This window comes from Rhopilema esculentum, chromosome 16 (genome assembly GCF_057945365.1).
Source record: "Rhopilema esculentum isolate cy_ngs chromosome 16, ASM5794536v1, whole genome shotgun sequence".
NCBI classification, from domain to species: domain Eukaryota; kingdom Metazoa; phylum Cnidaria; class Scyphozoa; order Rhizostomeae; family Rhizostomatidae; genus Rhopilema; species Rhopilema esculentum.
In genome coordinates this window covers 9407800-9420476 of record NC_142830.1, presented here as the reverse complement: position 1 = coordinate 9420476, position 12677 = coordinate 9407800, and the positions used below count along the sequence as shown (strand labels likewise).

Genomic DNA, 12677 nt, shown 5'->3' with positions numbered 1-12677 from the left:
CTTGCAGAATTTGCTGATCAACATTTTGTCTTTTTATTGTTAATTAACAGTAGCAAAGATTGGAAAACTTTGCAATTGACCTTAATATGGCTCAACTTAAAGGTGAAGCTAAACTTTTTATGCAAACGTACTTTGGATAAGAGGTCAATTGATGATTGTAATCAATTTTAATTCTGTGCGAAGATTATTTGCCTTTTGAAAGTTTTCAAGTTATTAAAAAAATAACTTGGGGAAGAGGGCGCACCGGGGAATTTCCCGGTGTGCCGGTGGGCCAGTCCGCTTCTGATGTCAAGAAAGGCTTTCACTATTCGGCTCTGAAAGCTTGGAACGATATTCCCATCAATATCAGAGAGCTCCCTACACTTAGTAAATTTAGCCTGCGTGCAGACCTGTGAGTAATACGATATGATATTATATTAAACACAATACCCAATTTATATGTTTTTTACAAGCCACAATCGAGCGTGCCAAGTGCACGTACGAGATTTTTTTGCACGAATTTTATGTGCACGCCAATTTACAACGAATTGATCTTTTTCACTGCTTTCAAAACAAAGGAATCAAAGACCTTGCATGCGGTACTGTTTTGTTGAGATAGGCATATAGGCCTAGCCTAGCCCAACCTAGATAAATTTAGACCATTTCTGGGTTGTCTTTCTGCAAAAATTATCAAGAGAAGATGTAGGTATTCGCAAATCTGCGAAGTTTAAAACGTCTAAAGCATTGATTAGATCTAAGTATCACGTATACAACATCACGTAAAGAAAGTTTTGCCGTGAGAAAGAAAGTTTTGCCGTGAGAAAGAAAGTTTTGCCGCGAGAAAGAAAGTTTTGCCGTGAGAAAGAAAGTTTTGCCGTGAGAAAGAAAGTTTTGCCGTGAGAAAGTAAGTTTTGCTGTGAGAAAGAAAGTTTTGCCGTGAGAAAGAAAGTTTTGCCGTGAAAAAAAGAAAGTTTTGCCGTGAAAAAAGAAAGTTTTGCCGTGAGAAAGAAAGTTTTGCCGTGAGAAAGAAAGTTTTGCCGTGAGAAAGAAAGTTTTGCCGTGAGAAAGAAAGTTTTGCCGTGAGAAAGTAAGTTTTGCTGTGAGAAAGAAAGTTTTGCCGTGAGAAAGAAAGTTTTGCCGTGAAAGAAAGAAAGTTTTGCCGTGAAAAAAGAAAGTTTTGCCGTGAGAAAGTAAGTTTTGCCGTGGCACCTGTGGGCCACCGTATTCTGGCGTTTACAGCGGACGCAAAATCGAGACCACGCGATTTTAACTACGCATGCTCAGAATTGGGCGCTACGCCCGCGCGCACAAAAAATGTCAAATGGAAATCGGCCTTAAAACACGACTCCCTGGAAGAGCAGCTGCTTATGTTAATATAAATAGGGTATTTATTTCTTATTTGGTATCTAGTTGTAAGCTGAAGGGATTTTTGTGTATGCAGAATTCAAAATGAAATGAAACAAACTTGCACAATACAAACTTGACAAGCGTATGACTACCTTGTCGCATGAATGTCACGCCTGTGTTTATGCTCAGAAAAACTCAGATGAAAGCCAAATTGTCGATGAAGTTCGAGACTGACTTTTATTCTTAGACCCCGTTTACACTGTCCCGTGCAAGTTTGGAACCGTGACAAGACTGTCGCGGCTCGCCCTTCCGTTTACACTAGCACTGTGGAACCGAGACGATTTTGCTCTGCCATTCGGAATAGTTTTGTTCCTGCTTTTAAAGCGAACGAATTTTGTACCGTCACGGTCCCGTTTTAAAACGGGACAGTGTAAACACCTATCCGAGACGATTCTGTCACGGATTCACAATGATGGCTGCTTCAGGTAATCGAGGCTTTGATTTTGGACGATTTTTTAGACGAAGGAATTGTCAAGATCTCTGTTGAAAATTTGAACTACGATTTCAAATTCCTTATCGCCATGTTAAATGAAGTGGCAGCGATCCCTGGGCTGAATATCATCTATTCAGCAGCCATTTACGATGGTTGCCACCGTCTTTGAAGAAAAGAAAAGAAAAATTCTGAAGAAAAGACGACGACTTCGAATATTCTGGACAGTTTTGTCTCCGTACTTATTTTTTATTGTCTCCCAGTCCAAGCCTTGATTGCCTCGGTTGACGAAATATAGCCTTCTGAACAATGTTCTACCATTTAATTTAGGTCGTACCGGTACAGTGTAAACGGAACAATTTGGAACCGCGACAGTTTAAACACTTGCGAACCGTATCGGTGCAAAATTGTCCCGGGACAGTGTAAACGGGGTCTTAATTAATCCTTTAATCTATCTATATTCTTATACAGTCTGATATGATTAAAAGACAAAGGTATCTGAACAAGTACTTTCTTTTACTGGTAACCCAGATTAAAGCAGAGTCGGTTTTGGTTCTGAACAAGTACTTTCTTTTACTGGTAACCCAGATTAAAGCAGAGTCGATTATGTTCTAACTTGATTCGCTCTGGTCGCGCGAGAGCGAATATACATTTGAGCATGCGCAAATTGAACTTCCTCATTCGCTGCGAATGCGCGACCATTCGCGGAGTAGTTCATCGCAGTTGACCTACTAAGCGACTGGTCACGCTTGCCGATATGCTGATTCGATTTTACCGAGTCGCGCGACCAAAGCGAATCAAGTGGAAACCGGCTTCAAATATTTTCAGAATCATTCATATTCACATATACCGACCCGTGATAAATTTGCTACTAGTCTTGTTTCTTTAGTGGTATTAATGCGAATTCAGGACATGTGCTATTATTTTCGCATCAACACAGGTTTTCAGACAGCAAGACATTTAACAAAGGGTGATTAAAAATTATCTCTTTAATTTCCATTATGGTATATCGATAAAAATATTTATGGATACATGCCGCTCTCGAGTTATGAGGGAAGGTGCATTCATTCAAATGAGAAGGAACACGACGATTTTATCAGCTGTGTTCCAATGCATTTATCTATCACTTTGCTACATTCAGATCTGCAATGGTGTCAGAAAAGGCAAGCGTTCCTAGTAATCTAATATATTCAATTTTTGAAGATAGCGCGGAAGATCGGAATGGTAGAATACTAAAGCCTGATTTATATCAGGTGAATTTTTCGCGCGAAGCGAATAATATGCGCAGAAGTAGAGATTAAAAAATTCTCTGCGAATTCGCAGTGAACAATTCGTTTCAAAAAAGTGAAAAACATTCCTACTTTTTCGCTGTGAAATTTTCGAGTTGCGAAATGAACCAATCAGAACAGCATTTGAAGACACCTGACCTCTGTTTTGGTTCCTGATCGCTTACGGTTTTCCGCATTCTTTTTCTCAAACACCCTCAACCATACAATGTCAATGAAAGAGGTTGGTCATTGTTCTTTCCCTGTTCCTCGTGCACATACCATTTAACTTGATTCAGGTCAGATTATCATTCAAACATTTGAATTTAAAATTGACGAAAACTGGCTTGAAAGTTCTATCGTTCTACCAATTTGTCTGAAATGAACGATGGACAAGAATTTCTTAAAAACGCTGAAATGTTGCCTGCTTATAACCCTACTCAACAGCAGCAACATTTTCAGTTATAAAAGACTCTGTTTGCTGCAGATGCATTAATAACAGGATCTCGAATTTTCGTGCAAGCTTAGATGAGGACATTCGAAAGTATTTAAAGAAGTATTCCTGGTTATGTAAACTTTCTGAATACTTTTTTCTAACTCAGTATCGTTTTTTCTCGTTTTGCTCATTTTAACCTTTAAAAAAACTTTAAAAATTTTAAGCTTTCGGATAACACTCTTCAAACAGTCGCAATATTTTCAGGGAATACGAATAAAAATTTAGTCATTAAGGGAGTAAGAGTTTTAAGAGTTGCACGCGTTTGAGGAGAAAAAGTTCTAGTTAAGCTTCAGCCAATCGTTATAATTTGGAAACGGGATCTGCAACATAGGCAGATCATCCAGATTGTGGCCTTTCAAGCCGTTTGATTGCACGAACACCTTGAACATAATAATTGGCGAGTCAGAGTGACTTAGCACAGTATTTTCCCCACATGCCATATTCTCACCCAATTTCCAAAGTAGCAAGTTTTTTTGCACACGTAAGTTTTTATGCGTTGTGCCCTAAATTGAAATATTTTTGAAAATAGATTTTTTATGACGTCACACTTGGGTACTCTCATTAAGGGTTGAAATAGGTGAAGTTTAAGAATCAATTAGGAATAGCACAAAAGGTCGAAGTTCATTTCATGATTCTACATCTTCTCGAGCAGATAAGGTCATATTTTGGTGCTAGTATGTTCAAATTTTACGAGAAAGAGAAACGTTATTGACGGCTCACAACCACAAACCATTAAGGCTGAGAAAAAATGACGCATTCCTATGAGATAAGTGTGTACAGGGACTTGACCCACAGTGCTTCACCTCTTCTCAATCGTTCTCTGCTGTCTAGAAAACTGTTTCAGGTGCCATTTTTCCATGATTTAGGTTAACCTGTGGCCATGATCTGAAATTTCCATGTTCCTTTTCGCTCTTTTGTGTCAATTAACAAAGTTAATATGTTTGATTTAAAGTTCAACTACTTTAAAGGTTCTTTCATCAAGAACTTTTTATGTTTTGAAATTCATTTGCAATTACTTTGTTTGTAATCTTTTAAACTATGGTTTATAAATCAAATTTTATTTTTTTCGGCATTGCAAGATAAGACTTTGGGCCCGTGAAAATCAATGTGTTATGACAACCCCTTTTTAACGTTTTTTTTTAATATTATGGATTATTAATTGACAAATTTGATATAGCATTCATTGTTGTCATCGCTTTCAATATCTTTATCAAGAGAGCATGTACATGTTCTTCTAACAGGTTTCAAAATGCCATTGTTTTAGTCTTGCGTCCGTTTACACTAGAGAAGGCAAATTTATATTCAGGTCAGCCCACGCCCCTTTTGCCTCGTTTCAGTGCTTTGTACCCGGTGAATTTTTCTTAGGAAATGGCGCTTTTTAATTCCCTTTAGAAGAAATATGTAGACCATGTTTTGACAAAAGAGGGGGCTAATTACCCCCCCCCCCCCCCATACCCTACTGGTGCCGCCACTGACTACTGCAGAGTCGCTAAAAGTTAAGTTTCAAAGCAAAATACACGACAGTCGGCAAAAATTTCACTAAGCCAATTGAAACATTCACTTTTGCTGTGAATTTGGTGCCATTTTGTATTAAAAATTATTGTGTGAAATTACGCATGCTCATTAATGTTTTATCGACCGGTTCGAAATCTCTATGTGAACGCAATACATGTGTAGTCCCCGTAAAATCTTACAACGCCCTAAAAGAAAAATTAACCATATTGGGTTCTTCAAGCCTGGGTCTCTATGATTATCTGTTGTTGTTTAATTTTTTTAGTCGTTGTTGGTTTTAAAAATTTAGAGAATTAACATTGATCGGACAATAAAAAGAGTTGTTTGAACCCAGGTTATTGGTATTAAAATGACATTCTCTAGGCAAATTAAATTGGAAACCAAGATAACTGCCTTTGAAAGACGACATTAACATTGTTGTTGATAACTGGCCAAAAACGCGTGGTGCTCTGCGCATATTTTAAGCGCATGTGCGTTGCAAGCCTTTCATGCCAACGCGTCACGCATGCCTATCAGAATTCAGTTTCCAACAAACGACATCTATCTCGCCAAAGTAATTTCGCTTTGCCGCTTCAAGAGTCATATCCATAAACCGTAGATCGATAATCGTTGTTCCTCATAAATAACTCCTTTTGCCCGGAACAAACCTTATTATGTCTGTAACTGGCAGCTGAGCACGGAAAAAGCGGGCCAGCACGAATTGTACACCAGAAAAGCAGTTGGTGCATTTTAAATGAAAATATGCATACAAAAATGATAATTTATTCCTTTTCTCCCACTTTCAACTTCAGAGTTGTCGGTGCAGGAAACGTCTGGACTTTACGTAGCTACTAAAGCGCTTAACTGGGATTGCTTCAAAAAATTGTACAAACCTACCCTGTTAACAGAAAAAACAAGAGCTTTGTCATACATTTGGATTCTCTTTTTCTGTGAAGTAAGTTTTGTTTTTCAAAAATTATCCACACAAGAGGAAACTTTTTCTTTGCTGGCAAAACGAGTTATTTAAGAGAGAAAGGAAACTGAAATGGCGCGCTCGCAATTTTACGAGTCCAAACTCGGAGGTGCTATGAAGTCTCTGAAGATACCCTGTAGAATCAAGAAAAAAATCAGATTAATCTTTTAGCAAATGAAGATAGGTTATTTCTAAGCTGCTCCATCTTAAAAAATAGGTTGGAAGCTAAAGAATTAGTACACAAAGAAATCGCTGTTTCCATGCTTATACGTACTGATATTCTGGAGGTAGCAATTAAAATTGTTTCTTTGTAACGCCTGAGGCAGTCCAGATCTTTTGATGACTTTTTCATATACGTAATTTCAGGATCTTAGAAAGACATTATTTGCTAAAAATGCTCTAGTCTCTAAAATCGCGGATCACAGTGACAAAGAAGGACAGTTCTTATCATACTGAGAAGGCATTAAAATTCGTATCCTTAAAAACTAGGAGGCTTTCATTTTTGAAGCAGAGAATTTCTAGATTATCTTGGCAGCTGTTTCTAACATACAAAGGAAACTTGAAACCAATCTCTGATCAAACATTACGCTCTCTGTATCTTAAGCAGCATTGCGTAAAGAGATTTCTGGATTGTGTAATATTGATATCTTAATTCGCATGGATTTGCAAAAGACTCAGATAGGAGACTACGAGTAAATCAAAAGAATTGCACATTATTATTTATAAAAGAATTTGTAAATGTTTCTTTAGAATCATGAATCACGCACTGCGATTAAGTACAATAAATTAGGTAACGATGGTGATAAATATTTAACTTTGTTTCACTAAATCTAACAACACTAACAAACACGAAGCAACCCTACCATACCTGTAAAATTTGCTGTAAAATAAACAAAGTGAGTGAAAATCTATGTTGGGAGAACTGTAGGGGCTTTTGTGATATTCCAAACAGTTGCAATACAAGTTTGTAACTTTCAAAATCCTATCATACCCAACCATCATCATACCTTTCCAGTTTAAAGTACAACTAGTCGTACAAACATAGATTTTCAAGGGTATAGACAACCCAAAGGAGTACTTTCAGTGTATTTCAGTAAATTTGGAAGTTTGATGTGCATTTTATATGAATGGGGTCTTTTTCGACAACATGGAAAAAGAGAAAAACTAGAGAAAAAGTGTCATCAAGATACATGAATGAAATCCTGAATTTGTTGAACTGAAAGCTAGTTTAACCAGATGAATTTGCTACACTGGAAGGTAATTATATTGGGGATCCTTGTATCAGGTTTCCAGCATTCTTTGCCAAAAATCAATTTAAATGACACAAAGATCTTAAATAAAAACTACCTTAACAAAATAAGGCCAATTTGAATACATCAACCCTACCTGTAACATTCCGCATTAAGTACTTTATTGAAGATAACAGGCTCAGAAATATCAAAATTTGATGTAAAAATGTTGGGAGTCAAACTGGATGTATTAATTATCCTGGATGTATTCACTGACCTTTTATAGAAGCATTGCTTTAGCATTTCAATTTCATTGTATGGAAAATTTGGCATCAGCTTACAGGTTTGCAACCAAACCTTTCTAAATTAGTTTTTACATGAATCATGGCAGATGCCACATTTCTGTAGCAGGTACCAGAAGATGCCCCATGCACATGCCTTGCCATATACACTTTTGTATATATACACATATTTATATACATGGTTTGTATTAACAGCAACATGAATGCATTATCAATTGGTCTATTCCCTAATAATTCCAAGCTAGACTGTAGAGACTATTGAAAATTCAGGTAAATTTTTATCAATATTACCATAATTACCTGTTTGTAAGTGAATCATAATTTCACTTTTATTGCTTTTTCCAGTCCGTAATCTCTTTGTGAAACTAGCAATTTTCACAAGAAACTTATCATATGGCTCCAATGAGCGCATCCACATAGGTGCCCATTCCCAATTCCTCAGCACCTTTGGAAGGTATCTTGGTGTTTTACTTTGAAGAATGTTCACTACAGAAATGAAAATGAGCAATATGGCTGTGGAGCCACCAATGCCAAGCAACCATTCTGGACCAGCAACTGATAGTGCAAAAACTGTTCCTGGAATTACAAAGAAGAAGAAAGCTATGTACACTGGGGCAAACCATCTGTAGGCTGCAGTTGTATTACCAAGGAACTTGGCCATGCTCAGAGGAACCTTCCGCATTGCAGGAATTGGGTACCATACCAAAATTCCAGAGATGTTAAAGAAAAGATGACAGAGTGCTATTTGAATTGAATACTGGAGACTGTCACCAGAGCTGGCCATTGCTGCAAGAAGACTTGTTCCAGTTGTACCTACATTTGATCCTAATGTTAATGGGAAAATTCTTTCTAGGCTAACAAGACCCAAACCGACCAGCGGCGTTAGGGTTGAAGTGAAAATTGAACTTGACTGAACCAATATTGTCATTATAGCACCAATAACAATTGCCAGATATCCAGTTAAAAAACCAAAAGGTTTTGGCAAGTCATTGTTTACAGTTTTCTTGATCACAGTAGCTATTCTGCCTTGAAGCATTGAGTGAAGTAGTTTTACAATACCAACTAAGCAAAAGCAGAGAATAATAAGAGATGCAAGCAGCATGATCAACCCAATCACTCCATCACTAAGCCCAGTATCGTGAAGAAGAAATGCACATGGTTTGGAATGTACAGTTATGGTTTTGTTGATGAATGTGTTGTTTAAGGTAGCATTCGTGGCATTCTGGGCTTGGATTTCGATCACTTGTTTCTTTCCTTTGTCACACCAGTATTTTATAAGACTTTTAGATGCTGCATCTTTGTCACCTTGGGCAATTTTTGTAATCACACCTTTATCCAGTTGAATAATGAGATTTGTGAAGGGTTTGGTAAGCTTTGAGAGAAATTCCTTTTTTGTTGAAGATGTACTTTGGTGGAGATTCATTTTCTTGATAAGAATGTTCGTTAGATGATACAGGTACCCACAGGCAACTTCAATTGGCAGAAAGACCAGGACAGAGAGGATGTTGAACATATCATGCACTGTTGCTCCAGCAAAAGCACGTCTGAACTGATCTCTGTCTGAAACTTGGGCCAGTGATACAAATGTGTTAGTTACAGATGTGCCAATATTTGCTCCCATAATGATTGGTATGGCTGTTTGAACAGTGAGTACTGTAAAAATGGGCAAAATATTACCAAAAATGAAAGTTATCAATGTATGCAAACAGGATTAGTTCCCTTGGGTCATAACAGTTTTACTCTCCTGTGGGGGGGGAGGGGGGCTACTGCACTGTTGATATGGAGAGCGCCAATATGACATGATATCTGTAATAAACTTTACAGCAGAGTGAAGGGATCCTGCGTGCAAGCGCATGAGTTCTGAACAAAAGAATTTTGATAAAAAAGAATTGAACTTCCCCACATTTTGAAAATAAATCATGTGATCTTTGTTTATCATTGAAATAGGAAGATTTTCAAACAGGCCCCTTCACAAAATAGAGCAACTTTGAGTTTTATCAAAGAACCTAAATTTTTCAGAACAACTTTACAGAAACCAATACTTTAATTGCCCAATTTGAAAAAAATCGGGAAAATCTTTATCTTTTCCAGACCTCAAAATTAGATAATGGAAAAACCTTACACGAGAAAAATTTACACGATCCAAGGAAACATTTAAAAGGAAAAACCAAAAAGGAAACACGTAAAAAATAGGAAACACGTAGAGGAAACACAACAATCGCCACGGTCAAGAGATGACACACCTCCAACACACCTAAACAATTTTAACTGGCAATTTCCTCAGTTGGCGAAATTGCAGCCAGAGGTAGTTTCGTAACCCCAAGTAACCTAAAGTCTGGAAATTTTGAGCGGATTTCAGTCTATCAACTGATAACAACCTAAATGAGTTTGAGTAAATGTAGGGACTTCTATTTCATTTAAACTAGATAAAATAACTTACTTTTCGAAGCTACCATCGCAACAACGATGGACGTTGATGTCGACGAACTTTGGACAAGAACCGTTGCCAAAACTCCAATCATTAGTCCAGCCACTGGATTTTTGAGAACCTTGTTTGAAGAAAATGCCTCGCCAGCTGCCTTTCCCCCAAGAAGACGAAAGGCTGAGCTCAGGAAACTCAAGGAGCAGATGAACAGGTACAAGAGCGCAAGAAGAACCAAAAGTTTGGTTGTCGTCTTCACAGTTCGGCCGACTTTTGTTCGGGTTGGCAGATCTACATACAACATAACACATAAATAACTTTGAAAATTTTATGGTCATTTTTAACTTGAAAACTTTTGCAGAAAATTTGACAAATAATAGTTCTACGAGAGTCTCGGAGGTAGGTAAACATAAAAATCTGATTTAGGCGCCAAAATATTTTTATCACTCATTGAAAAGCTGTATAGAAATCATTAATAACCATGCAGATCCTTATTCTGTGTCATGATAAAACCCAAAAAAGCGAAATAAATTACAACTTGGCCACCTTGGGACACTTTCAGACGCTTTTTCTTTAACAGGACAATTGAATGGGCAGTCGTAACTCTTGCGATCACTAGAAGCCCAGGAACATCTGAAGTTCTAAACTTTACAGGGAAATACATTTGAAGAAAATTCCTTACCTGACCATTTTACTTCATCTAATTCAACATCGTCTGCGATTCCGAATGGGTCCTTCTCCACCTTTTCTCCTTTCGCGCTTTCATTCAAATCAATTTCTATGGTGTGTCTGCCCATCTAGCAATTAGAGAAAAATCTATATAAATTTTTCTTACAAAGCTTGCTAGTAATCAAAGTTAAAATTTAAAAGAAAATTATTTTTTCAAACAAAATCAGTCACTTACTTCGAACTTTTTTTAACCCAGGTAGTGATCTACAGCCACGACTCAGCCACCATTACCAACTACAAACTCGTATAGTAATCACGAGCAGTTATCATACCACCTGTCAACGTGGTTCGAGCAATACAGCCAATCAAAAAGCTTTATATTTGACATGTCAAGATATGATTGGAGGACCTGGTGGAAATCACGTGGTCAGTTCATGTATAATCATATGTCCATACTTGTAAATCCATCGATGCATGTGAGAGATTCAGTAAACTCTCCAGATTTCACGTGCAACTATTGACAGGCTCTACAGTGCCCATGCGTAATTCATAGCGAGATCTGTGCTGCTCTCGTGAATTGTTCAAATCGCTTTTCAAAACCTGTTTTGAAGCTGGTTGGCGAGCTTCTACGTTGGCCTATAACTGCCATGCAAACTGGTTGCGCTAATTCAAAACTGATTCACATTGGAAACTGATTCAATGATTAAAAATAAAACAGACTGTTTTACACAGCTACAAATTTTCCGAATCGTTTGAATAAAGTTAAAGAGTTTTTTGGTTAAAAGTTTTGCCTGTTTTATTTATTGATTTTCTTTCTTGTCTTTTCTATGGCCGTAAAGAGTTTAATTTTTTTATTAATCCGTACATAATTTTAAGATGCAATGATAACCAATTTGGGCAGTGATGAGGCGGTTTTGAACAGTGATGAACAGGAATACTACAGTGATAAAACTAGCATTTTTAGACGTAGCGGGCAAATGTTGCGCCTTTTTCACAAAATTTGGACTTTAAAAAAAGAATTTGATAGCCTGAACACAGGCACCGCACCGCGGAGCGTTGAGAAAGTTCGGGGGTCTGAAAAAAGTGGAGAGGGGCTAAAACCAAATAAAAATGGCTTGACTGGGTGATTCGTTGGTAATTTTTTACAATTTTGGCAAAAACATAGGTATCCTGTCGCTGTGTACGATTGCCGGTACTCTTTTGATGTTTTTTAGGTAGTTTCATAGCATCCGCTACACCCATGGGTAGTTCTACTTCGTATTTGAGTTGCTTTTTGGAAGTTATAAAACCGTTATAAAGTTTCAATATTGACTAATGCGATGATCTTGGAACCTTTCACCTACAGCACCTGAGGGCAGAGACGCCGAGCCGCGAAAATTAGTTGTTTGTTGCGACAAATATAGTTATTCTTTGTTTACTTGCTTTATTTACTTACTTTTGCTTAGGTGCCCGACGAAAGGGCGTGTTATGCTGGATGAAAGGGCCTATCATGCCTGAACATCACTTTTACGAGAGAGGGTCACTAAGTATGTTAGGCCTTCAGACTCAGGCTTTTTTCCAAAGTCAAAAAAGATGCCTCTAGTTTTTCTGGTGTTGGCTATAAACATTTGTTTTCGAAAACCAAGCATTTGTAAGGCCTGTATTTTCTATTAAAGAAAAATAGTCTCCACTTTCTAAATCACATAGCTATTAAGATAGCAATTTAAATAAGAGATTGAAGTAGGGTCAAAATTTTATCACAGTAGAACAACAAAACACGCCCTTAACAAAATTATGTCTACAAAATAATAAAACGTTTTAGCGAAATGCAAAAATGGCTGCAAGAAATAATTCTGAAATGTATAGAGTCCCGATTTATTTCATTGACGTTATATAAAAGAATGCGGTAGGCGATCAGGAACCAAAACAGCAGTCAGCTGTTTTCAAATGAATGCTGTTCTGATTACGCAACTCGAAAAACTTGGCATGGAAAAAAATAGCAATGGTTTCTACTTTTTACGAAACGAATTATTCA

At 37.3% G+C, this 12677-nt stretch overlaps 1 protein-coding gene across 1 annotated transcript; it reads right to left on the bottom strand.

Annotated features, from left to right (window-relative positions):
- Window positions 1-1798: 1798 nt before the first annotated feature.
- LOC135685864 (sodium-dependent phosphate transport protein 2B) lies at window positions 1799-11040 on the bottom strand. The gene is made up of 4 exons (XM_065201956.2): window positions 10899-11040; window positions 10677-10791; window positions 10013-10285; window positions 1799-9225 (listed from the first exon to the last, which is right to left on the bottom strand). Exons 2-4 carry the CDS (start codon window positions 10789-10791, stop codon window positions 7814-7816), a joined length of 1800 nt encoding a protein of 599 aa, XP_065058028.2. The 5' UTR covers window positions 10899-11040; the 3' UTR covers window positions 1799-7813.
- Window positions 11041-12677: the final 1637 nt, after the last annotated feature.